The sequence below is a fragment of the Camponotus floridanus genome, unplaced genomic scaffold (assembly GCF_003227725.1).
Source record: "Camponotus floridanus strain SB8 unplaced genomic scaffold, Cflo_v7.5 scaffold16, whole genome shotgun sequence".
NCBI classification, from domain to species: Eukaryota; Metazoa; Arthropoda; class Insecta; order Hymenoptera; family Formicidae; genus Camponotus; species Camponotus floridanus.
The window spans coordinates 814,637-842,039 of NW_020229281.1; the positions used below are offsets into that span (position 1 = coordinate 814,637).

At 36.9% G+C, this 27,403-nt stretch overlaps 1 protein-coding gene across 7 annotated transcripts; it reads left to right on the top strand.

The window, feature by feature from the left end:
* Positions 1-806: 806 nt before the first annotated feature.
* Positions 807-27,231, top strand: LOC105251250. Of its 7 annotated transcripts, none has more exons than XM_020027500.2 (18): positions 807-888; positions 10,201-10,384; positions 10,562-10,628; positions 11,572-11,642; positions 11,806-18,686; positions 18,838-18,968; positions 19,085-19,786; positions 19,865-19,979; positions 20,137-20,258; positions 20,334-20,477; positions 20,622-21,842; positions 21,999-22,420; positions 22,503-22,736; positions 23,035-23,964; positions 24,148-24,277; positions 24,358-24,688; positions 24,782-25,913; positions 26,005-27,231. In XM_020027500.2, exons 2-18 carry the CDS (start codon positions 10,224-10,226, stop codon positions 26,600-26,602), a joined length of 13,392 nt encoding a protein of 4,463 aa, XP_019883059.1. In that variant the 5' UTR covers positions 807-888; positions 10,201-10,223; the 3' UTR covers positions 26,603-27,231. The 7 variants fall into 7 exon arrangements, with proteins under 7 accessions (XP_019883059.1, XP_025262741.1, XP_019883057.1 ...); XM_025406956.1 differs by having other exon boundaries at positions 848-1,142; XM_020027498.2 differs by lacking the exon at positions 807-888 and adding an exon at positions 2,351-2,532.
* Positions 27,232-27,403: the final 172 nt, after the last annotated feature.

Here is a 27,403-nt window from a genome sequence, read left to right on the forward strand (position 1 = left end):
CACGTTCGATCAAACGCTTTTCTTTAAATTAACATAATAAAAGTACAATTATTCGTCGACGTTGTTTTACCAAATGATTTTAATTATAATTGAACGAAATTGTTTATCGTCAGTTTATGACTGCGCCAGTTGCTGCTGAAAATTATGATAAGTCGTATGATCACGATTTGAAATTACCGCGTCTGTAGAGAAGCAAATTTAAAAACTGCCATGTTTAAAAGCTCAACAAACAGGTTGAGAGATTAAATTTTTATTTCTTGATTTTAATCAAATTTATTAGGTATTTCTTAATCCAAATAAAATTCAATTATATAAAGTTAAATAATACTAGAGAAATTAATGCGCGCGAGATTAATTAAAGAGGTTTAAAGTTTAAACGTGTCGCATTTAGAACCAATATAACTCTCATGACCTATCGCACGAACCGAGACTCCCGCGCATGCGCGCGCGTTCCCACTCTAGCGGGCACAAGGAGCAGGAGTAGGTGTAGACAAAAATGGCGGATCGTCGTAACTTTCTGGCGCAGCTGACCTGTAGGGCGGCATTTCCTCGGACGCGGAGCCTCGCGTCGCATCTCGCTTCCTCGAGAGTCCAGGTCATCCTGAAAAGCATAAAGTAGGGAAAACAGAATGAAACCTGCGCAAGTCTCGTTCCACGTACGTAGCGTTGCGAGCCGCGGCCGGACGATCGTCCGCGATGCCAAGTGCGAGGAATCGCCGTCGTCGGGTGCGCGACGCGCGTGACACGAGGGATGGGAGGAGCGAGGGTTTCATTCCGCGAATCTTGCGCAAGAGAAAGATTTGAGAAGATTTTCGATAAACACGATGGGGATTCGTCGAGGAGGTTAGATTCCGCGACCAGCTTGAACATAGTCGACAAGATCGAGAGGTACATATCTCGCGTGAACATGTCCCTGCTCTCCCCTCTCTCCCTTCCGTCCTCTCTCTCGTAGACTTCTGGCCGTATGCAGCCAAATACACTCGCGGGAGATCGTTTTTCTCGCCTCTTCCTCTTCCTCCGAGCGAGTTTTTATCGTTTTTATTGTCGTGATACCCTGCAGCCATCCCGGTTTTAGGAAGCCAGCGTCGTTTAGCGACCATCCGCGTGTCTTCATGTTGCGAGTCACGCTATGCGTCTGAGTGGTGAGTAAATGTTTGAATGAGAGGCCTTTTTTGGATGACTTGAACGGTAATCGTAGCGAGATGAAAGGGCTGCCCTCGTTTATCGGCGTACATTCTACGAGCCTGCGAGGTCCTCTCGAATCTCCCCTCCTTTCCTGCGAATCGATTTCCTCGGAGTAGCTGGCGGCGAATGATCCGCTCTATCCGAGAAATGATAGAATGCGTACGTTGTACATATGGTTTATATTGTACACATGCTCGTTATTGGGAGATGCGACGACCCGATGGGCGAGTGAAGTGAGGTGAGGGGGAGCGTCGAGATCGAGCGCGAAATTGAGGCTCGATTGGACGTCGCGATTGTAGAATGCGCATCGCGGACATTAGGGCCGCGTGCGGGAGGCAGGAGAGGACAATGATAGAAACTATGATTTTGTTGCGGCGCCATGTACACGACGGCCATTGCGTAAGGCATCGCGCGTCCTTCGATTAACTCCCTCGCAATTAGAACGCGAACGATTAGCTCGTCTCGCGGGCGACGAGGAGACGGGGAGCGAGGAGCGTCCCGTCGCGAGCGACGACAAAGGGACGGTCTCGAAGAGAGACAATTGTACGGGGAGATTGATGGAGATTGAAAGAGAAAGAGAGAGAGAGAGAAAGAGAAAGAGATGATTTTTGTGCGTGTCGCTGGCTTTTCGAGATGCGCATATACGCGTATATGTAATGATGATGAATTGTCCTCTCACGCAGTGCTCCGTGCGATACCGCTGTTATCGGTCCTTGGCGCCCTTGATCCGCCCTTTGTTCGTCGTGAGCGCGAGGAATTTCGCGGGATCCAACGGGACTCCGGATCGGATTCTCGGAGCCAGGGACTCCGCACGCCTCGTCGATCGCTTTAGCGGAACCATTCGTGACGTAATGTACGAATCGTCGAACAACGCGTCACCATAACTGCGCCAAACGTCTAAGCGATCTACCATCGTAGTCGTCGTTTCCCTTCGGAACAAAGTCTCGATACTTTTGGCGCGACAACGACGTGCAAAGTGATGCGAGATATTAAACTCGACGACTCGTCCTACGCACGCATTTCGATGCTCTTACCCTTGCTTCGACACCCGAACGCTCGTTGGAATCGATGTCGAATAAATATACGCGAGCCGTAGAAACAATTATGACGAGTGACTTTTCTAAGAAATAGCTGATCGCTTTCTAACAATTCTAGGCAAGACGATATAGACGTAGTTTGTTCTCCCATCGATACGCCGGAGCGTAACGGACCTGGACGAGTGGTAAGAACGAATAATGTAGCTGAAAGAAGAAGCACATTGTGTTTGAGATGATTTCTAAGCGAAACGATCTGCGATTGGCCGGAATAGGACGAGGTTATCGAGGTACCTGATCGACATCTGGCAAGGTAACAGACAATGGACCGGGACTGCGTCTTTTTACGGCAACGTATATAACGGTTCTTATGCGATAATCGAGTTTCTTAGATTTTACTGTTCGTTGCTTATAATAGGATTCTACTGAAATTGACAGTAATAATTATAGGAGAAAATTGTTATTTATTACAAATTTAACTAAAAGCGAAAATAATTGTGCGTCTAACAATAGTGTCTAATTGTGTATGTAGTGTAGTGTATTTTTTACGAATGCGCTTCGAGCATGAGCGATGATAATTTTCCGAGCTCCAACGAGAGCGTAGAGTGAGACATTCCAGGTGAAATGTCAATGGAACTTCGTCAGCTGTGCGCAGGAAGTCATTGCGTCAACCTTGTATTACAAATCAATAGGAATTTGCGTCGCTCATCCGCAATCTGACTTGCGCCTCTTCGCGAGCTTTGCTGTGTTTTTCCCCCTAGGGGTGTAATTACATTATTCACCGGGGAATTTTTATATACGAATCGAGATTAAAGAAAAATTATTTAAAAATGCTAGCAAATATGACCTGAACTGAGGAAAAATTACATGTGCAACAATACGCAAGATAATATGCAAAGATATCATGTATGACTTTATTTAATACAACAAACCTTTCGAAAGTTGATAAAGTGGATAGAGAGAGCGAAAGTGTTTCGTATAAGAATGTTATTCTGGCATAATAATATTAAACTGGCAGCTTGAATCGCTAGCTCTGGAACAACGATTGGCAATCTTCTAATATTGATGGGAAAGGAATTGGGTACGATTAATCCTAAACGATGTGCGTTTATAATCGTGCAATCGAAAGATCGTAGCGGCAACGGACAATCTTCTCATCGATGTGCAGCGAGTGCCTGACACAAAACGAGTTCATCGTCATCGCGTTGTTGTTGCTTCGTCGACGCTCTAGTTTCCCACACGGCGTTGCACACGGCTGTAGAGAGCGCTGCAAGAAGCTCGAAAAAAGGAAATCGCCTGCGGCGATTTAGTGCCGCCAAGTAATCGCGACATTGTGTGCGGTGTAATTTTGTATGCCGAAGCGCAAAGCGAAAGGAGAGTCGATGAAACCTTGCGATCTGCACAGTTGCGCGTAGTAAAGAGAGAGAGAGAAAGGGAGAGAGAAGACTGGAACACTAGGGACGCAGGATCGTAACGAGAAATAGGAGACGATCGATGCAAAGCCGGCTGATTCCTCCGATTGTAATGATTTATCAGGTGCGCAAAAATAAAATCGTGTCTCTCTTGTATCTCTTGATGCTTTTTGTAGACATTGGATCTTAATATTATTATGGATTACTTGAATTCGTTTCACGATTTCGGTTCGCGCTACTTGTAATTTATGCTAATTTAGCGATCGGGTTGATTATGATAGAGTTTTGTAATTTTTAATTATACATAATTTGTTATACATAATTTATACATAATTATACAATTATACATAATTACTTATACATAATTTGTAATTTTCTTATATGGGATACAATCGAACTGAGATTTCTCCGTGAAATAGATTCTTAGTATCTCTTAATTTTTTTATATTTGTAATGTAGATTTTTAATAAAATTCAGGATTTTCGCGTTATGAAATAATTTTCGGTCGAGTTTTATATCGCTGATTTAGAGAGAAGTCCAATTGTTAAATGGAGTCGCCATTGTGTGACACGAATACGACTCGTAGTCCGTATTCCGACATAAAAGATCTATTGTATTCTTGCTATAGGAAAGGCGATGATGTCTTTTATCTTATGCCATATTTATACATTGCATGAAGCATAAGAAGGAACCGATTTTCATATATATGTGTAATATATTCTTTTATTAATGTTTCACTAGTGTCACAATTTACGTAACGAATGACGTATTGTCGACCATAATCATTTTCAAGAGTGTGACAGACTGTATTAAATCTATAATCGCTATACTATACACTTCAACGTTCCACGATAATTTAAGAAAACTTTGAGGTATTTTTAAAAATTTATTTAGGATTAAAAAATCGAATTTCAATTTTTTTACATTGAATATTATACAGAAAATTTCTTAAATATATCTCAAAACATTTATATACTTTTAAAATGCCTCAAAAAATTTTTTTAAAATGTACTTTTAAATAATTCTCAAAATGAAATGTGTGAGATTAACACAAACTATTTGTGTTAATTTGCAACATGTCGAAAATTCATTAGCGATAAATTTGTTGATAAGTATTTAAACAATGGATTTTTTGTACATTTCTGTTGTATATTTTCGAGCTTGTCGAAGTTTTCGAATCTATAAATATCTTTTCGGTTTTCTTATCACTTCGGTCACAGAAAGCAAATTGTAGTTTTTATTATAATCACATCATAACGAATAAATCTTATAAGCACTTTTATATTTTTTAGATATATTCTGGATATATTCTGATATAGTTCAACTTCACGATGTATTTTTTCTATCTAAATTGCTGAATAGTCATGCTACGAGCCATGACTGACGAAATCATGGACGCAGTATATATGGATTCCGCTTGCCTTTTATTTTGCTACCTAATTGAGTGAAACTAACATCTAGAAAGAGAGTGACAATAGAGGTTCGTTTCCTCTTTCTCTTTCTTTTTATTTTTTTGTGATTCATCTGCGCAGGAAAAGACAATAAATTATCTGCGGAGATTATTCGTTTTGGGCATATGCGGAGTCCCTATGTATTATATCGTTCATGGACGAAACTTACTTTTATTAGCCCGTGTTTCCAAGCGGAAAGCTAGAGGTCTTGGCCTCAGCCAAGTGGCGCCGCCATAGCGAATATTGCGCTGCCTACTGGCAAAATTGAACTGTTTCATCCATTGCATTTGGTCTTTGCCTTCCTACTTTTCTAGATCGTAAAATTACGATTTATTAGACATACAGCAATTTACGACGCGATATCTTAATAGAATACCTTTATAGTGTAGAGTGCTGACAGATCGATTAGTGACGCTGAATAATTTTGATAGAATTTTGGACATTGGTACGTATGTGAATATACTTCACAATTAACTGCCTCGTTGGCAATCTGAATGGGAATCGTGAGTGAATATATGCCTCTTATACCAATTTGCGTTTTATCTTTCGCACGTAATTTTCGAAGGCGAATATATTTTTATTCCGGTCAGCACTTCTGGAAGGCATCTTTTGGACATACTCAAGTTGTATAAACTTGACAAGTGTAAACTTGGTTGACTTTGGTTTCAACCTTAGTTTGCCATCTTAGTTTTCCAACCGATATTCGGAATTTTGCTAATAGCTTAGAATGACTAGTTTCTCTTTTTCGATTTATATCGTATACTTTGTCTTTTAAATCCAATATTTCTCTAACTTTGTAATAGAGAATCTTCTTCCACAATAACTTCAGTTTTCTTCAACTTTGGAATATTCCATTTGAGATCAAATATGCGTATTAAAATGGCTTTTAAAATGGCCGAACATGGAAAGTTACAAAGAGTTCTCATTTTTTTATGTATGCTGAATTTATCTCCATGTTATTTCCATAAACGGTCATCATTTGTTCCATTCTGAAATATAAAAATGTGTATTAAGTATGATCTTTGAAGAAAACTATATGATACTATTACAAATTTTTGAAGATATGATGAAATTCTGTAAAATATATCATAAAACATTAAATTTATTTAAATTTAAATTTTTAATTACAGATTTATTTCAGATTGATGTGTGTGTAAAAATGTGCTCAGTTTGCATTAATAAATTTTCGTTCATTTACTGTGAACAATGTGAGTGTTTTAAAAACATAAGTGTATTTATCATAAAAAAAAGTGCAAAATTGTGAAAAGTGTAAATTTTTCAAATAACAAAGTTTCAGTATCAGTGTTTAATATCATGGAATTCACGTGATTTTACATGGGTAAAACCACAAATCACAATCGTAAAGTCGCAAAACTAAACGATATACGAATTTTTAGAAATGCTAAGAATACAAATGGACGTCGAGTATTTTCCAATTTTAAGATGAAATATCTTAAGACGTAATATTTTTGTGAATTCGAAATAAAAATTCTGTTGAAGATAATTCAGACTGGAAGAAATAGAAATTTGTTAAGAAGTTAGACAAGAAGTAACAAATTTCAAATGTATTGTATGCTGTTGAAGAACGCGTATTATATTTATTACATTTTACGCAATATTGTATGACAATTCAGCGCAAGTTTAATAACGTTTCGGAATGTATTATACGGTCCTACACATATATACCTTATTACCACAAATTAATGGCCATAAATTATGGCCGTAGGCGTATAATATAATGTTATATGTGATATGTATGTATGTGTGTTATATTGGTTTTTTTTCTACTTGCAACAAACTTGAATATCAAACTTGAATATTCTAAAACATTTTATAATTTATTAAATTTATAAAATATTGAGTTTATAAAATATTGAGTTTAAACATTATAAAATATTGTTATAAGTTATATTTTTATTTTTATAAAAATTAAATTGTTTAGAGACACATATGTACATATTCAATAAGTTTTAATATGTACATATTCAATAAGTTTTAATATGTACATATTCAATAAGTTTTAATATGTACATATTCAATAAGTTTTTAATCAATATGTTAAGTATGTGTTGATTTATAGTGTCTTCTTCCACAATGTTTTGATATATTGTGTGTGTGTGTGTGTGTGTATATATATATATATATATATATATATATATATATATATCACTTGAATAAACAGCAAATGATTTTCATAATAACTTATTCAACAATATTTGCAAGTAATATTTGTAACATTATTGAGAATTATTTCTCTCTTTTTTCAAATTAAAAATTATATATTATTTATACACGATCAAATTGAACAAACGATATTTTTTTATAATCCATTTTTTTATAATCGGCTTATAATCCGAAAAGAATATAATATATTGCTCGAATTATTCTAATTATAGAAAAAATGTTGTGTTAATTCAACTATTCTTAAACACCGAAATATCGTTTTTATTTAACACCAGCGCACTGCGTGGGAAAGGGGTTGATTGGATCAATATTCGTCTCCTTACACTATGTAACACCATCATGATTAGCTATGGTGGAAAAGTTTACATTTATTACAGCAAAACTAGGGATATCGTATTACTTACGTTAGTGCGTAAGCCTAATGCGACTGCGTGTACTACTATATACAGTGTTTTACAAGTCACGAATTGCAAAATATATAAAATTTGGAAAAATGATTTTAATATTTTCTTAGAAAAAATTATACATAATAATATGTATATTTTTTGAGCATACGTAGTCGTATTATAAACGACGATATATTAACTTGTGTGAATAATTGTTGTAATTTAACATTGATTGTAATATAAGTTATAAAAATATAATTTATAAATTACAAAATCGTCTTGAGGAAACAGTTTTGAGATTAACAAGCAAATATTAAGAATAAGACTTTTGTAAATCCATTATGGTAAAAATTCAACCAAATTTTACAATTAGTCTATTTTGCGAAAAAATATTACATTCTTTTAAAATCCAATGTAGCGCATGACTTATGATTCACCCTATATATGTTGTGAACAACAGCGGTGACAAAGAGTGCGGAGAATCGTCGGAAAATAATCGATCGTCAGTGAAGTATATGCGTTGGTCGAAGTGCGGCATCGTCATTCAGCCCTTTGACGAAGATTGGACGCTCGTCTCGAAGGACGTTCTCGGCCTTTCAACTCTGTGCATATATAAAAGAAACTCTAAGAAAATATACTCAAGTGGAACTTGCATGTTTGGATAAAGAGTAATGTTTACTCAATTACTGTGTGAAATCACGTAGAAATTTTATTATTCTATCGCCAGCAACGAAGCAAAGTATGAATGAAACAAAAGAGAACTGGAAAAAAGGAAGAAACAGTATTACACAAATTTTAAATAGCTTGATTACTATAAAATATATATTCATATTAAACAAACATAGTTGCTTATCAATATTGCACGATAGTTTGTTTAATTATGTGTATCATCAAGAGTATGATCTATATTAATAACAAATAATAATCTCGGTGCATTACAATACATATTTTATTAGCATTGCTGTTGTATTTTTATGATCCAAGCATTTTAAGGAATAGAATTGTGGAATGTGTTTCTTTTATTACTTCAATGAAGATTTTTAAATAAATGGCAACGCACGAAGATCAAAAGAATCATCAATGAATATTACACCAATATTTACTACACTATAATAAATAGACAGAAATGAACACAATCGCATTTAATAAAAATAAAAGCAACGCAGCAATATCTGTCGATTTTTCAAGAGATTGATATAGAGCAAATGACCAAAGAGAATATTATAAAAACTGACCTTGTAGCATAATCGCTTAAAAATGGATTTATTTGAGATACTTTGCGACAGCAAAAGATTATGAAATAGTTTGTAAAAAATTTTAAAAATTGTTTTCAACATTGCATTAATACTAAAGAATATACATTTTATTCTTTCGTATTCAAAAAATGAAACAGACGATTATTTAAATAATAACGAAATTAATTAATCATGTATTTTCACCAAGTTACGATGATTAGAATTTTACATACCATTCTTTACAATGGCAATTATATCGATGTAAGTATGTTTAAGAGAATTTACTGTACATAAAATTGAAAACACTGTACAGATATATTATAAAAATATCTTGTATAATAAAACATAATCGTCCTCACTTCAATAAAGATAAAGAGAAAGCAGGAACAGCGGGAAAGAGGAAAGTGGAAAGAAAGAAAGAGAGATAAATGATGAATGCTTTAGCCATAGACATAGAGCATGGACTGTGCCATCCGTATTTAAAGTGTATCAAATGTGATCAGCAAAATGGGAAGGAGGAAGGGAGAGGGGGGGGGGGGGAGAACGTAAAAACTGCTACCTGTTTCTCTCTCTTTCTGACCAATATTACAGCGTTGAACAAAAATTGACAGAATTAACCGTCTTCACGTTCCATCTTTCTCTCTTTTAACGACTTTTACACATGGATGGTACAATCCATACTCCGTATTGATGGTTCTATCCATCCTTGAATAGTGTTTTACTAGTTGAATAGATTGTCAAAGATGGTGTCACAATTTTAAGAAATTTTCGTTAGCATTTTGCATTTTCCTTTTTTGTAGGAAATATTTTTTCTCCCTGTCATTACACAAATACGCAAATTCAAGGTACTGTAATTTATTAATGTTAAATCAAATTTTGGATTCGTGATTTTATATTTTACAAAAAATCTTTATGAAGAAATTTGAAAAATGTCTAGAAAGGATGTTTTCATTATAAAAAAATTTCGTTCGATTAAAAAATATTACAAGTTTTTCCTTCATTTTTCGAACATGCAAAAATTTCTCGAAAGCTTTATCTAAAGTCGAGAGTCAGCGTTATTAAACACAGTCAAAGTTTGTTAAAATCATAAAATTTCGCATCTCACTTCTTCTCATTTTTGTTTCACTCTCATTGAAATCATCCACCAATGATTTGTGGGACAATTTTTAGAAAATATAAACAAGATTATTTATTTAAAAATTTGAACATACGGCTGTAACATGACAAAATGTTGTTGTAATATAATATAAAATATATAAAGTTAAATAAAAATATATAGTTATAAAAAAATAGCACAATTTTTCTGTCTGCAGGTTGACCAAAAACAAAGTACAGGATGGACGAATACGACAAGAAATTTGCAGAAATGCAAAAATACATTCCATTTTTGGAAGCGATGATTGAAAGATTAGAAAACGTTAAAGATAAGGATAATCGAGAAATTCAATTGCAAAAAATGCAAAGTTTACACGGGATTTTGTCAAATAGCAGACGAAGGTATGTTGGATTAAAAAAATGATACAAAATTGTATTATTTATAGTTTATTGTATGAATTTTGCTTGTATAATTTATGATTTATTTTTTGTATATAATTGTAAAAAATTAATACTATATGAAAAATATGATACTGTAGTGTAGACATTCTTTAATTAAAAATGTTATTGATGGAACAGGCTGAAAATCGAGACATTGCAGCGATGCGAGGATGTTTTGCAGAAATTGCACAATAGAGTAGAAAAGGTAGATATGCTGACACATGCATGTTATAAATAAGCACATTGAGTTCGAATACATGTACATGATAATTTTATCTCAGTTGATGAATATAAGCTTATTGAAGTATATAGAGTGTTCTAAAAATTTTAACCAAGTCTATGTTTATATTTACGTTCTTAAATATTGGAAATATAAACTTTAGGACACTCTGTATATGTCTAATTATATTTTGCTTTTGTTCTTTTGTACATATTATAATTTTATTATATTTTTGCATATATTTTATTATAAGCATTGCACAAAACAATTAAAAAATAATTTTTTAAAATATTTTATGCATACATTTAAATATTCTCACTGAGAAAGAAAATTCAGAAATTATACTTATTCATTAAAATTCTATACGTTAAAAAAATGCAAATGTAAAACTATTAGATTACATATACATTCATGAATGTATATAGTTGAGGAAACGATGTGATTGTTTTGAACAGCATATTTTATATATATTATTTCCGCACTATTTTTCTCTTCGTTTTCTCAATAAATGATACGAAATAGTGCAAAATAGTATATACTAATTTAATGTAATGTTTCTGTCATATGTATACTGTATAATATCACTGTATTTTATTTCGAAAATGTTACGGTATTTTCATTACGACATATTACACAATTGAATATCTTTATGTCATCTACATCTATCATGTGTACAGTTTAAGAAGGATTCTGGAAATTAGCACTTGTTTATGTTTTGAAATGCACCGCATAAATAACAATACACAATGAAAATATAGAATTATAAACAAGTTTCCTCTCTCTTCTCTAGAATTGTAGTCGCTTGATATTAAATGTTTGGTTCTTCATTTGTAATATTATTTGTTTGCATTGTTTACTTTTGTGTATTTTCAGGCTTCCGTAGTGCATGTTTGATCTTTATATTTTAATCATTCTAATTCGATACGAGTTTCAGGGAAACACACCTGGCTTGCAATTACCAACCAAACAAAATGACGGTACCATGCCGCAACCTTCGACGTAAGTGTTATATTTGTATGAAAATTACAAAAAGATGAGAAAGAAGAGCAGACAATTGTAAAAAAAAATGTTTAAGTCAAAATTTTTTGATTAGCGTATTCTTAAAATCCGTAATAAGTATCAGAAATATTATATAAAGAAAGAATTCCTCCGTGACTTTTAGTTCATCGGAAAAATCAGATCAATATAAGAAAGCGGGACGACAAGACATGGATAAGGATATAGAAATCGAAGAAACACCGGCGAGTCCGGATACAATCAGATCCTCCAGTCCTGATTGTCAAATTTTGCCTGTAATAATTCCTACGGAGCGCAATGCGGACTTGTCCTCGAAAAGACGACGACAATTTCGTAAAATACCAGTTATAACGCTTACGGATCGCACGAAAGAAATAACTATTTCGTCGCCGACAGATTCTAATCCAGAAGATGTTTCTTTCTCCGAATGGGATATGCTGGAAGAATCAGAGAGGCATACTGTTACAAAAAACAGAAGTGATCGGCAATCTTCGCAAGTTACTTCTGGTCATGATGTAGCAACTGCGGCAAAATTGATCAGTAATAATCTGCCGCAAAAAGTCAACGATGGCAGAAACTACGCCTTGGATTCGCAAGACATACCAACCGTTCCGGTGCCTTCTCTCGGTGGATCTAGGCGATTAACATCAGTCCTAGAGAAGAATAAGCTACATTTAGATATGATAGCCGACAACAATTCTTCTAGATCGGAATCACCCGTCAATGTTCCCGAGGTGAGACTCAAGTCTCCTGATCCTGAGATACTATTTGCGAAACCTACGATTACATCACCCAGACCAAAAGATAATCATAACACATCATCGAAGTTGTCGTCGAAACCGTCGTCAAAACCGTCGTCGATACCACTTCTGTTTTCGCCACCACCTCTCTCGAATGAGCCCCCGCTATCCATGGAAGATTTAGCGGAGTTGTTAAACGATGAAAGCGACAACGATAAAAGGAGTGATAAGGCGAATGACAATGTTACGAAGCAAAAAAAAGATTCAGACAAACAAGAAGTGGCCAAGGATGGCAAGGTATCGAAAAGTCCCCTGCTGTCGGATAGAGAAAACGAGAAGCGATCAGAGGAAGTGGACAAGCATACAACTAAAATCACTCCTAGAAAATGCTTGCCGAATGCAGCAGGACCCTCGAGTGTAAAATCGAGCGAGATTAAAGGACCGTCTCATCAATTGAACGATCACCGACCGCAAACATCTTTTTCAAATTCCAAGTTTCAAGAGCCACGTTACGCAGATAACTACGAGAGACATCCACGACAACGCGACTCTCACGGTCATGAAAGCGCCAAAGATAAGTTAGCTGCTGGTTCCAACATTCCTGAGGAAACATCACCTCAAATATCAATTCTTTATCATAATATTGCAAACAAATCGGACGAAAGAAACGTTCCATTATATCAGAGACGTTCAAACTTACCACCAGAAGGACGGAAGGATACGGCTCCGTCTAGATCGGAGAGCGAATTTATAATAGAAGGTACTGACTACTACAACATGCATGTTAATCAAATGCATTGGCAACCTACCCCGATCACCACCAATGACCATGCATTTGGGAACGCACAGTGGACATCTCCTGCATATGGTGGAATAGCCCAATCATCTTTACAATCTTCACAGCATCCTTATCAACATCCGATGGAATTACAATTTAGGCCGAATCAGTTTCCGACTGGTCCCAGACCATTAATAACTCCCGCCGTGCGATCGCAAGATATGAATCACGTAACCGCAAGACCAGAAAATATTCGGGAGAATCTGCCTCCTTTAATGTCTTCCCCGACGTTTCCGGTCGCTTCGCAATATAGAGGCTTTCCAATGGCTCCAGGATCTTATGACCCAGCTTTCACTGTCGACAGATCAACAGAATATCCTCACGTGAGACCAAATTGGGAGGCGCCTGTTAACCGAACGGGTGAAAATGTGATTCCTTGTGGAATTCAAGTCACGGAAAATTCCCCAGGAACTTCATATCCGCGGCCTAGCACACCATATCCTTGGGGCACGCGGGACAGATGTAATATAGGTCGTGGACGAGATGGATATTATGAAAAGAATAGGATAGAAGTGAGGCCTGGTTTCAATCGTCGACCCGATTGGCCGCGAGATAATTTTCCGAATCGAGATCCACGCGTTCGTACGGAGCACAATACGACGAGCTTGAATCAGACCAAAGAAACCGGCGGTTCCGCTAGAGATCCACGTCTTGCCAAAGATAAACACGTGAATACATCAACAAAAGCCAAAGAAGCAACTCAAAACGAAAAGGATCCTAGGAAACGTCCGACGATCATAAAAACAAAAGGAAAAACAAAATCGCAAAAGTCGGAACCTGAAAAAGAGAAAATAGATAAATTGCCGAAAGACAGAATGCAATCACCGTTAGAGAGTTTATATGGCGTGATTGATACGAAGGCCAATCAAAGTACCGGTTTGCAAAAATTTAAGATTCCCAAAATTAAGCGATCCGAACCACCGCAATCGAGTTGTTCTAACAAGACAAAAGAAACTGAAAACATCTCGTGTAGTTTGTCGCGTACAAAAAATGATAATAAGAAAAGAAATAAAAACTCACGTTTTGAGAGTACAAGCAAGGATGATGCAAGTGCCGAAGTAAGCAGCAGTAGCGATACCAGTCACGTAATGGTACAATCCAAGCAAAATAATGCTGCAAAAGAGGGAGAAGTTGCCTCATCTCTCGTCGAAGAAACTAATAAGAACGAGGTGAAGATTGGTGAAGCAGATTCGGTGACGAGCAATTCCAAATTGAATGATGTGGAAAAAAGCAAGAAAAACGAAGCAGAAGCGGACGACTCGAAATCTAAGGAAGAGGTAACACAGGAGTGGATCGAGGCGCTTATCAGGAAATCATTCGAATCCGGTGAAGGAAAGAAATTATTTGAACAGGCTAAACTAATACAGAAACTTGGAGAAGCGTTGGAGACGAAGAAGCTCAAAAAAATCAAGAAGATTATCGAGTCTGAATCTGAAAGCAACTCAGATAAAGATGAAACTAAGGTTGAAGCGAAGAAGACTTCAACTAAGAAAAAGAGACGAGTAATCGTGTCGGATAGTTCGGATGATGAGTGTCTTGCAGAAAGGCTTGGAGTTTTAACTACTAGTTTTGATGCAAGCAATGAGAAAACGGAAGAATCAAATTCTGCAACGGAAAAAATTAAAAATTTGGAAGAGAAAAATGAAACAGCAGTATCTGATAATGTAAATAAAGAGTTAGTTAAAGATGTTACTGTCGATAAAAATAATAGCTTATCAGGAAATCATGACGAAAAGCGTGACAGTCAAATAGATGACAATAATAAGAATAAAAACGCACGAACAAAGAAGAAAAGTAATAAAGAGAATAATCGGTTAAAAGATAGTACTAAAAAGATTGATCTTCAATCAGAAAATAATAAACAAGTAAATAGTCGATTAGAAAGTGATGATAAAGCGAAGAAACACGCTGAAGATAAAGTCAATCAATCTATAGAAAAATCTATAGAACCTATAGAATCTATAGAAAAATCCAAGGATAAAAATAACATGGAACGTTCGTTGGATCAAAATAAAGATCAAACAGAATGCGCGGAATCTGTTTCTGATATTGTGGATGGTCAAACTGATGAAATTTCTAGTGATAAACCAAAAGTAAAAACGAAGAGAAGAAATTCTCTGGAAATGTTGCAAGAAGATATCAGAGAAATGTTTATTAGCGAAGGCGTAGTGACAGCGACAGGTCATCGTATGTGTCGATTTTTGAAGGAAGATCAGTCAGTCGCGGGGATAACTCCAGGCACACTGTCGACGAGTTCTAAGAAGGATAAAGGGTCTGAAGCTGAAAAGAAAGTCGCGGAGTCGAGTATCGAAGCGGTAGTGAACAAATCGAAGAAAGTTTTAAGATCTCGCAATATTAGAGAGTCGAGTAAATCGAAAGTCAAGAATAAGAAGGACATTAAACGGACTCGTAATTTACGTGCTAAAGAATCTATTCTTAGTTCTGAAAGTGAGGAGGATCAACCGTTGGCTCTGCGGACTGAGAAATTGAATACCGGTGATAATAAAACGCCGAATCAAGAAGAAGATTGCAGCGAGGAAATCAATGATTCGCTACGTAGATCTAAACGCATCTTGCGTAAAGATGTTGTGAAGGAACCACGAGTGATCGTAGAAAAGACGGATTTCGCAAAGGTAGACTCATCTAAAGTTATGTTTGATAGCTCATCCGATGAGAGCTTCGGAATAGATGTGTCTAAATTAGCTGCAGCGGTAGATGTCTCTCTTCAGCCAGAACAGTCCGATCAGGATTCAGAAGAAGATACGACGGCGAGTTTAAGGTCACGACAAATCGGCAAAAACATGAATAAACGAAATTCGAAATCGAGAAAGACGTCCTTGCTTAACGATAACGAAGATGGAATGTCCTTTACGGATGAAGAAAGCGTACTATCGGATACTTCCATGTCGAGTAGCACAATTGCTGGAAAAAGAACGAGCGGTGGCGCAGCTAGAACATCTACTAGAGAAGAGCTGTTGAGCAATATCCTAGTCGGGCTGGTACCAGCAACAACAGAGAAGAATACATCGCTGACTGACAAGGGTAACGAAGCAGATCTCGACGAGGATACAACTGAACCATCAATCACTGAGACGAATGCGAGAAAGACTTCGACAAAGAAGAAAAAAAAGAAATCTAGCTGGCAGATGGGAATAGTATCTAAGAAAAAGAGAAAGAAAACTGCTTCCTCTAAAACCGCTCAAACAACCGAGGAGACAAATACTGAAAATAATGTTTCAATGGATACTGAAAGTAATCGATCAACATCAGAAGATAACAAAACGATAGATAAACCTTCCGAGCATAATCATACTGTAAACGATACAAATGCAGATTCTCTAGTAAAATGTGAAATTAAACCACCTATAAATACAGATAATTTTGATATAGATTATAACGAGTTAAACTTGGCATTAACAGAGTCTTTGGATGCAATTAAGGAAGCACTTTCGAACGATATGCTTATTTCCATCGAGGAAACTAAGCCTACAATAAAGATGGAGACGGAAGAAGCAAGTACAACACAAGCTGTCATCGCGCCACCGAATGCTAACACGAATACACTTTGCAAAGAAACATCAAAGATTGTTTACGATGAGCAGATCGAGGAGCTGTTTTGCAGGATTGAGATTAAGCAACTGATGGATTACATATGGACTGGCCAGGACAAGTATAAATGCCTGTTGTGCGTCTTCACGGGTAAAAACATTGTTCACCATTACAAAATGAATCATCTTGGACGAGAAGTGCTAATTGCGCGTCTTAGCCCGACGAATGCTGAAACCGCGATTTTAGAGAGTAGCGCGACCGTAGCATCCGCAATAGAAACAACGAATCAGGTATGCAAGTTCCGTTGCAGATTCTGTTACTATGTCACAGAAGGTGCGGCGGACGTCGCGCTTGAGGCCTTTTACGAGCATTGTACCACGCACACAGGCGAATACAGATTCCAGTGCAATAGTTGTTCTTATCAAGCGGTGGCTAAAGCGTCTATGAGAACACATTATTATAAAATGTGTCGTAAGCACAATGACACATTCAACGAGGCTGCAACCGAAGATGAAGTGCCGCGGGAAGGCGTCATCTACGGCTATTTATGTCGCGGTTGCAATTACGTCCAACTAAAGCGACAGAATGTGGAAGCCCACGTTATATTTTGGCATCGAGATACTAAGATGAATATCGAGATCTTGAAGATTAATATGTCTGCGAGCGTCGAGAATGTAGCGAGTAACAACGATGAGATATCGCGAGAACCAACTTCCGTTAATGTGGAAGAATCTTTCGTCGTAGAAACGAAGCCGAAAATTTCTGAACTCGAAGACGTGGAACACAAAGATGTGCTAGAGAATGTTGTAAGGGAAGTATCTCAAAACGACAATGATAATATTGAAGAATATATTCTACATGAGCCAAAAACGGAAGAAGCAATTGACATCAAGGATGAAGAAGTGGGAGAAAGGTCAGGAGTGTCCCAAGAAGAACCAGAAGGGCCGGTAAGCACCGGTAATCTAAGCGTATTTGTTTGCCCGCCTGAATTGGAAAATAAAGAAGATGAAATACAGCGGGAACGGCAGAAGATGATGCAGGAAATTGCCCATAATATCGGTATTTTAAACAACCATTCTAAACCAGGTTTGTCTATAATAGACAAACTACAGGACAAGATGCGTACGGACGCGGTCGTTAGTCCTGTTCCCGAATGCGATTCCTCAGTGGCGGACGTTCCGGAGACAAGAGAAAATTCTTCATTGCTTCTTACGAATTCTACCGTAGAATCTGTAAAGCCCGAGGACAATATAATTATTAAGGAGAATGTATTGAGTGAACCGAATAGACACGAAGATCCTTCTTCTTCCACGGAAGAACAGCCAGTTACTGATAAACCAGAGACGACGAGCGACAAGACAGATGGAATAAAGATTCGAGATCCTCTCGCAATCATGGATCCGTGCAAGAAGGGCGCTGAGAGTGATGGCGAAATCAGTGACAACGAGCGTTCGGCGCCGATCTTTGAATCGGATTCCAGTAGCGAACAATCAGATTCCGAGCTACCGACTGACGTCAACACGATCCTGAAAGAGACATCGAGTATGAACGCGTCGTCGCGGGATCCGATGCTGACAACAATTCAGAGACTGGCCGCACAGCTTCAGAATGTCAAACCACTAGAACCGGTACCCGAACCGATACTCGACATTAAAGTAGAGATTAAGAGCGAGCCTATGTCATCGATTCCGAACCCACCGGATGTCGTACCGCTCGCAACTGCCAAACGTTTATTGACGAAAGAATCAAATGAGCATTTGTCGAAGAAAGAAACATCGATGCTGTGCGGTGATGGTAGTCCACCCAAGAATTTCATCAGGTTCAGACGACTGAGCGGTGACATGCTATCTATGCCGGTACAGTCGGATAATCAAGAGGACACACGAGCTTCCAGGACAGGCGAGTGATCGAAGCATTTATACGTTATGATAGAGTCCTTAAGAATAGAATGTATTAAATTTTTAGAGAAATTTATCAATTAATATATTTAATAAAGATATACATGTATATATTATTTATATTATAATGATTCAAATTATTTTATTGTTAGATGGAACTCAATCAGATAGCGCGATAGATGCGTCGCAGGCTAACACGGAGGAAGAGTGTTCGTTTTTGAAGATTGAAAACGTAATTAGCCTCGCACCCAGATCCGACAATACTGGAAGTGAAAATCTTATTGTAAGTGGGGAATATCTAACAATAAGAATAATATAATAATAATAAACTAATAATGATATAAGTTGAATATAATAATGTATCATCATTACAGTTTTTTATTATTGTATGATTCTTAGATAAATGACATCAGAAAAGCAGTGGAGATATCTCCAAAAAGTAAAGGGATACCTACTATCCTAAGGAAATCCAATCAACCTATAATATTAAAGAAGTTGAACATTATATCGCAATCTCTAGCAAAAGCTCAGAGTATTCAACCGACTACATCGGAACATGTGACGTTGTTTCCAGTCAAGAGTCCATCAATGTCCTCGACAAAATTCGTCAGCACTCACCGTCCAGCCACAAATTTTGTGCCCATTGCCCCAAAGGTGCGACAAGTAACTGTCTCATCAAATTCGCCAAATTTAAAGATACTGAAGGTAGTGCGAACACCTATGCCGCTAATCACAATGTCTAAGGATGTGCCGATCTCCTCCTCTACTCCAACGAAAGTAAAATCCGTGGAAGCATACGCGGCGATGCTGACAGAAACAAAACTAGTTCATTTCTTCAAGTGTATGGGTCGCGATTGTCATTACACAACCGACTCCATGTCACTATATTCTCAGCATTATCAGCAACACTGCAATGAGACCAGCAAGAATAACAACAGCGTACAACCATATGATTACGAAAAGTGCGCTTATTGTTACACGTCTCTAAACAGTTGGACTAGTATGCAAACTCACTTATGGGAAAAACATGGTGCGTGTCGATATCAATGCGTTTATTGCTTTTATCGGGCCATTACACCATCCTACGTACAACAACATCAAGTAATTCTAATTTTTACGAAGGAAATAATATTTGTGAAGAAGAAAATATATTTGTGACTGATGGATTAAATCTTTCAGATGACTTGCCATCCCGGCAGTAGATCTTATTTTCTATTAGGTAAAATGCTTAAACCGGTCCAAAAGCAGGAAGATATTAATCGTCAAGATTCTGTAAAACCATTTGTATGCAAGGGTACGTCATCACAATAATTCTAATATGATACAATACAATTGCATAATATTGTAATAATATATTTGGAAAGCAAAATTTAATATATTATAAAAAATATATTAACATAATAAATTAATATCTAACATCTTTTATTGTGAATAATTATTAATATTTTCAGATTGCAGAAAGAACTTTTATATACCTGAAACATTCGTTAGGCATTTGAAGGAACATCAATGCTCTCACTTCACATGTCATTTGTGCAGTTCTGTACACGTGACGATAAAATCATTTATGTCTGTAAGTACCTTCTTATTAATTTCAACTGATTGTCGTTAGAAAATGATTGCATTATTTATTTTGTTTTAATTACAGCACTACAAGTTGCACGGGTACTCCAAGTTTCAATGTGTATATTGTTTACATGGTTCTGAGATCTTAAACGAGATGCACCAACATTTGAGCGCTTTACATTATAATCGACTGCCACAAACTCTTGAGCGCACGTTTCCTCCAACGGTAAATTATTATAATTAAACAACAATGATAAAAATTATTGTTATATTAAAATGACTTTGATTTTAAATCTATTTACATCATTACAACGGCCGGATTTATTTATCATCAATTATGTTTATTTGACATTCAAAATACGTATTGTAGGTAGACTGCAATGCGGACGTTGTACCACATCTCATTGTGCGAACTTTTGACGAGCCTATAAGAGTTGACGAAGAAAATATCAAATTGAATGTTAACGATCCAAAAAAGAATATTTTGACAAAAGTTGCAATACATGAAAAGACTGCTACAACTTCATTAAATGTAGAAGTTGCTTCGAATCCGGAACAATCTGATGCACCAAACAATCTTACGGTGCCCAGTTTTATCAAAGAAATCAGTTGCAGTATGAGCAACGTGGAAACTAATGCCAATGTTTTCAATGCTTCAGAAAAACTATCTATAGATGCGTCTTCTGCTGGTATCACTGAAAATGTGAGTAAAAAAATTGTTGAGAAACAATCTGTACAAAATAAATCCTTCCTACAAGGATCAGAGAAGGGTAAGTTAAACCAGATTGTTCAGGAAGAGAAGCGACTGTCGTGCATAAATGACTCTGGTACACGGGATCCATCAGAATTGTCGAGTGAATTCAATTGCAGCGACGAATTTGTCAACACCAATCTTCTAGATAATCCGGAATTTTTGAAGACTCTCGCCGTTAATTCTAGCAATCCATCAATCTCTAATGATGAAGCGACAGTATCCGCGGATAAAACGGAAGACAGTGACATTGAGATCTTGGAGAATATTGGCGAGAAGAAAATTGTAGAGAAGAAAAACATTGAACAGGATGCAAATCATTTAACGGCGGATTCAAAATCTTCCATTGAACTGAAGATTGAGAAAAAAGAGCAGTTTGCAGTATGCGATACTAGTGAGAATAAAAGTACATTTGTAAAGGCATCTACGAGTACATGTACAGACGTACAATCAGAAAAACCTTTAACTTTAGATGACATCAAAGACACTGGCCGTGCTGGACTAGAACTGTACAAATGTGGCTATCTGGAATGCAGTTTCGCAGCGTCAAATGCAAATTTATTGAAGGCGCACATTAAAAAGTGTAATTTTGGAGAACCTGTTAGAAATTTGTTTTGCCCACATTGTAAAAAACGTTTCATTAGAATTGGTTTTCTTCTGGAACACATAAAGGTTCATGGATTGAAGCGTTTTGGATGTTCGCTATGTAAAATTAGATATGCAGTCGCGTCTCAAGCTACAGCACATATGAAGACAAAACATAAACATCTCGGTACCAAATTAGTTCCTGCAGATCCAACAAATCCATCGGTCGAAGGTCTCTTTATCGTGCACGCAATTGTAAGTCTTTCATTTTAATAATTATTTATATTAAATTTTAAATAGATATATTCCTGTTCAAAAAAAAAAAAAAAAAAAAAAAAATATATATATATATATATATATATATATATATATATATATTATGTAATTCTCCCGTGTATATAAATTTTACAGCCTTTCGGATCCGTTGAACGGAAAAGGAAAAAACGTAAAGGTGCAAAATCCGGAGTGGAGCAAGAGACTGAAAAGATTACGGATATCGAAAAGTTATCGTTTAGTCCTGATGAATTGGAGCAATTGCCGCGTCAGGCGATTTACAATCGGGAAGTCCAGTGCGCTGTGTGTCCTTACACGACGAAAGTTCGAACAAACATTATACGACATCTGCAACTGCACGCGAAAGACCAAACCGTGCCCGAAAGCGGACCTGTCAATCCCGTTCCTTGTTTAGATAAGAAAGAGAAGATGTTCGATAAGATGGTGAACCTGGCGAGCAGCTCGCATCAAAACGGGCGAATGGGTGGAAAGTCGAAAGAAACTATCAAAGAAAACAAAGAAGACGATAACATACCAAAGTTTGTACCGGAACATAAAAGGTATATATCGAGTTAGAGATTGCAAAATATTATATACATATATACATTTAATTTTAACAATTATTAACTTTCTGACAAATAGATACGTGTGCAGCGTGGCCGAGTGTAATTATCTAACGGTGGATGAAGCGATGCTGAGATACCACTTGAAAGCTCTGCATTCAGAAGAACCATATTTCCGTTGTCCGCATTGTCCTTCACCACCACCGGGTCAAGAGAGTCAAAATATAGCAATCGACAAAATGGGCGTTCATTTAAAAATGCATGATACAAGACTCTACAAGTGTTCCCATTGTAATCACCATCATTATCACAGGTTTGTATGTATTTATATAATTGTTCAACTGTGTGACCTAACATGCGTGGTTACATTATTTTTACATTTTTTAAATAAAATGTCTGTTTTATGCAATGTTACAATTTTAAAACATGTGACAAGTACTACTCTAATTAATAGTAATCATAACTACATTACTTTATAATTAAAATAACAAATGTCGCAAAATGGTACTGTTTATTTAATCAAAAGAATCGATCATAAAAAAAATATACTTGTCAGATGTTTTAAGATTCCCTTTTCGAAACGCGAGTGCACTTTCTATGCTTTCTGATAGTCTCAAAATATCATCTAGGCACGTTGTAGAGCGGCATCTTACTGATAAACATCCGGAAAAGAGACCGTTCGTCAAAGTAGTTAGAGAAATCGAGAATACAGAGAACGTTCAACAGCCAATTAACGAAGAAACAGAGGAAGAAGTACCCGATCCGGACGGTAATCATTGGAAGTGCAATCTCTGTGATTTCAAGTGTGTTTACAAAGCCGATATAACCGCTCACGCAGATACTATTCATGGTGAGAGCGGTCAGTACAAGTGTGCTTTGTGCTCATTCAAGACAAACGGAAAAATAATTCTCGAACAACATATAAGCAGCAAGCACGCGTACGATTCTAATGCCGATTATACTGTAATCTATCAGAGAATAAAAGCAGTTAATAAACGTAACGTGGAAGCTACGGAGCAAGGGGGGCAGGATGAGCCCTTTGACACGACGCCACTTTGGACAAGAAACATGCCACGAATTCGACATATTCGCGGTATTCTTTTGGAAGAGGAGATAGAAGACCCGGTGATGAGCGAGGGATCATCGTCCACATCTTCAAGGGTATCTTTGGGTAAACGCAAAAGCGACACAGAAATCTCAACGAAGCCAACTAAGATGAGATCAAAGTCAGGCGAGGAAAACAATAAACAGTTTAAAGAGAAGTCGAAGAGATCGCTCTCGTGCGACAAACTTTCCGAAGAAACGAAAAGCGACGGAATTAAAAAGCAGAACGAGCAGAGCAAAGATGCAGCACGTGTTAACAAATCGTTCAGTGACTCTAAAACGAACGCGGTAGAATTGAACGACTCGGATGTAGGAAGATTTGGGCCTTATGGCAAACCGGACGGCAACTTATACATCTGTACATTGTGTAATCATTTCAAAACCAAGTATAAACACGATATGAGAGACCATCTTTATAGGGAGTTGAAGTATGCGAGGTAAGCGATGTTAAAAAATTTAATATTTAAATTAAAAATATTTTTATAGATACGATCTATCTTTAGATTACATTCTGTACATCATAACATTTTCAAAAGTTCATCTTTTTTACGAAAATGTCATTAAGAGAAATTATATGTTAATTTAATATAATTATTAGATATATAATTATTAATTTTTAGGTGGCATTGTAAAGCTTGCGGTTTTTTATCGGTGAATCGTAATGCGTTGATACAACATTTTGGAAAACACCATAATGGAGGATCTCCGGACCACGAACCACTTTCCCCGGACAATGCGATTGAGGATTGGGTATGGTCTTATCAAGATTTGTAATTTTTCAATTTAAAAACGCCGAAAAATGATTAAATAATTACATAAATTTTATACAGGTAATGACTTTACTGAAGAAGCAGACGGATATGATTAAGGCATCTAAAAATGTCAATGTCACCTACAAAAGTGTCGCGATATCCGGTAATACATCTACTGAAAGTCAAGAAGTTGATAACGCAATTTCTCCACAAAAAACGGACAAACGAACCGTAAATCTCGCGCCTACAATATCTAATCTGCAGAGTGACATCCTTCGAGATACTAACAGGAACAGTATAGACACCGACGATGGTGACAGCAGAGACAATGACGATCTTGTAATCGATATGAAAGAAGACGATGCACTCGAGAGTAAAAATAACGAAAATAAGCCCAAAAATAATAAACGTAAGTATATAAGATCATTCTTAGAATTATTGTATCTTAATTCGTCGCATTCATTTCATATGAAATAATATTGTGTATGATTCTTACGTTTAGTTTGCGAGAAGAACGAAAAGGTGCCGGAAAAGCCATTTGTCTGTAAGCACTGTCAAATGGTTTTCAATGGCCCGCGTGGCTTAAAGCTGCACATTCAATATTCGCATTTGAAACGACTCGGCTTTCTGTGTCCTTACTGCGACCGCAGTACTAACTCGGAAACGATGATGCGTCAACATATTCGCTCGAAACATCCAAATGATCCGGAGAAGATCATACACAATCCATCAGCGTGGGGAAGCACAAAGTTGACTAACGAGTTCTGGGAGAAAGAATATGGTCTCGTTTGTTCGCTAAAACCTAAAAAGCGAAAATTGAACGCAGAAGACGCCGGCGACGCCACTGCTGGCAATCGCACAGATATGCGAGAGAAGTGCGAGGTGTGCGGCTTCATGGCTATAAATTATACCGGCCTGAAATCGCACATGAGATCGCACGCCTCTCCCAAGCACAATCTCAAGTGTTCATACTGCACTTACAGTTGCTCCTTCAAGGCGGAATTGCTAGAACATTGGGAATTTAATCATCCCACGATGCAGTTAAAATATCAGGAATTATCGTCAACGGCCGGATCTTCATGCAGTGAGGCAAGTAAACCGTCGACGTCTAAGAAACAGGAAATCGATACTTGTGACTTAGACGATATAGAAGAGGAAGAGGACGAGGAGGAAGAAGACGAAGACGAATCTGCGATATCTGTGGGCAAACCAACGCCGACGATGATCTACAGTTGCTTCTATTGCATCTTTCGCAGCAACTCGTTGCCATCCGTTAAACGACATTGGAGCCTCGTGCACAAGGAATCGAAGGGTCCGGAAACCGCCTTTAGTGCAAAAATCAATCTACCATTTAAATACAAGGAGATACCTCTGTCGAAACCTTTGTCTTCACCCAAGGATTACTCGAATAAGAATGTTGTCAAAACGTCACCTCGCGATTTCGTAGAGCGGTCGGAGAAGCCATCATCGATTATGGTTCAACGGCGTGGATGGGTCTGTCAGTGGTGCGACGACGGTGAATTTTACGAGACTGACACCGATAGGATAACGCATCACAACATGTTTCACTCTCATTTGCCGCAGAAATGGCAGAAGCAGTGGCAACAACAGGAACAGGAAGTTCAGTCGAAAGGGTAAGACCGCGTTGTACCTCGTGCGTTGTACCTCGTGCGCCTCTAAGAAGACACTTAATTAACAATAAACAACGCGATCTCTATATTTTAGCACGCCCATACGGTTCTCTGCGTATAGTGCTACGAAATATTCAAGTCCCTCAGCCGAGGATATTCCCAAATTGAATTCGGTTATGAAGAACTTGACGATGAATCAGGCCAGGCGGAATCTGGACTTTGGTGACGCCGCGATGAAGAGCAACCAGAGCCATACTCCCGGCATTTCGATACTTAAAGGTAGCAGTGTTGGCGGTAGTCGTCAGGCTGTCGCGAGAAAATCTACGACTAGATCGATCGTGGCCTCATATGCAAGACCAGGTCCGCGCGTGTTTAAGGCTGTCGCTCGCAAATCCACGAATCCGTTGCCAAGATATCCGTCGAGCACTTTTATGTCATATCGGTCAATACCACGTAGTATAGAGACGGAATTAGAAGCGGAAGAGAAGGAAATTGAATCGTCCTCTCATTACGGAAGACCAAGTAGCCCGATTAATCTAGCCGAATTGAACACGTACATGGTAGTCGGAGGTCACAGTATGAGATTAACTTGCTCCACTCTGTCTACATTGATTAATATCAATCCGAAAGTAGTATTAAAGGATATCAGGAAAGATTCTAGATACGCCGCGATCTTTTCCAACTCCGACTAATATTATAATAATTTTTTTTTCATACAATACAGGTAAGTAGATCAACACACAATTTCGTATCATATGGAGATTCAAGATTTTCCGTCATTAAGGCGATTGAAATTGCGAATCATCGCGAAAACTGGTATGTGTGATTGTAACTACAATATAAAACTTCAATTACCATTTTTACACGCGGTGAAACTTACCATTAGCAGAAACGAAAAACAATGTCGTTTGTATTTTTTTTTATTCTTGATCTTTTCGTTTCATAGAATGTTACATGTATATAATGCAAGTGACGATATACGAATAATAAACATTTAGATATTAAGGAAAAAAATATAAACGATTAGTACAATTAAAAAGTTTAGAATATTTTAGTTTAAAATATGTCTTTTCTCGCGAGAGTATATGTTTGATGTAATACTTTTTATATGATACGAAAAATATGGGGTTGTCTGTTGAAATCGAATAATCGAATAATTGTTAAACCTATTACATCACAAACTTAAGTCATTATTATAAAAGTCAAATGAAAAACTATTTTTAATATCTTTCCTAAAATTATATGTGAGCTGTTTGTATCATTCAACATTGTATTTATTCAAAATAGCAACATCTTTAATACGAAACAAGGTAAGAAAAAATGAAATGTCATGTCTCTCTTTCTCTCTCTTCCTTTTTTTTATACTGTATAAATATCTTGTATTTAAATATCTTATTATACTTTTATTTTTATAAAAAAAAAAATAAAAATAAACTTTAGTTTAATATCCTATAATATGCTATTTTAACAGTCACGCGCGTTTGGTGTAGAAA

Excerpts from the sequence above, each read along its gene's own strand:
- LOC105251250 (XM_020027500.2), top strand. The coding sequence starts at position 10,224 with ATGGACGAATACGACAAGAAATTTGCAGAAATGCAAAAATACATTCCA. Across the intron at positions 22,737-23,034 it reads AATCACCATCATTATCACAG|TCTCAAAATATCATCTAGGC; the intron begins GTTTGTATGTAT and ends GCTTTCTGATAG. Across the intron at positions 23,965-24,147 it reads AGGGAGTTGAAGTATGCGAG|GTGGCATTGTAAAGCTTGCG; the intron begins GTAAGCGATGTT and ends ATTAATTTTTAG.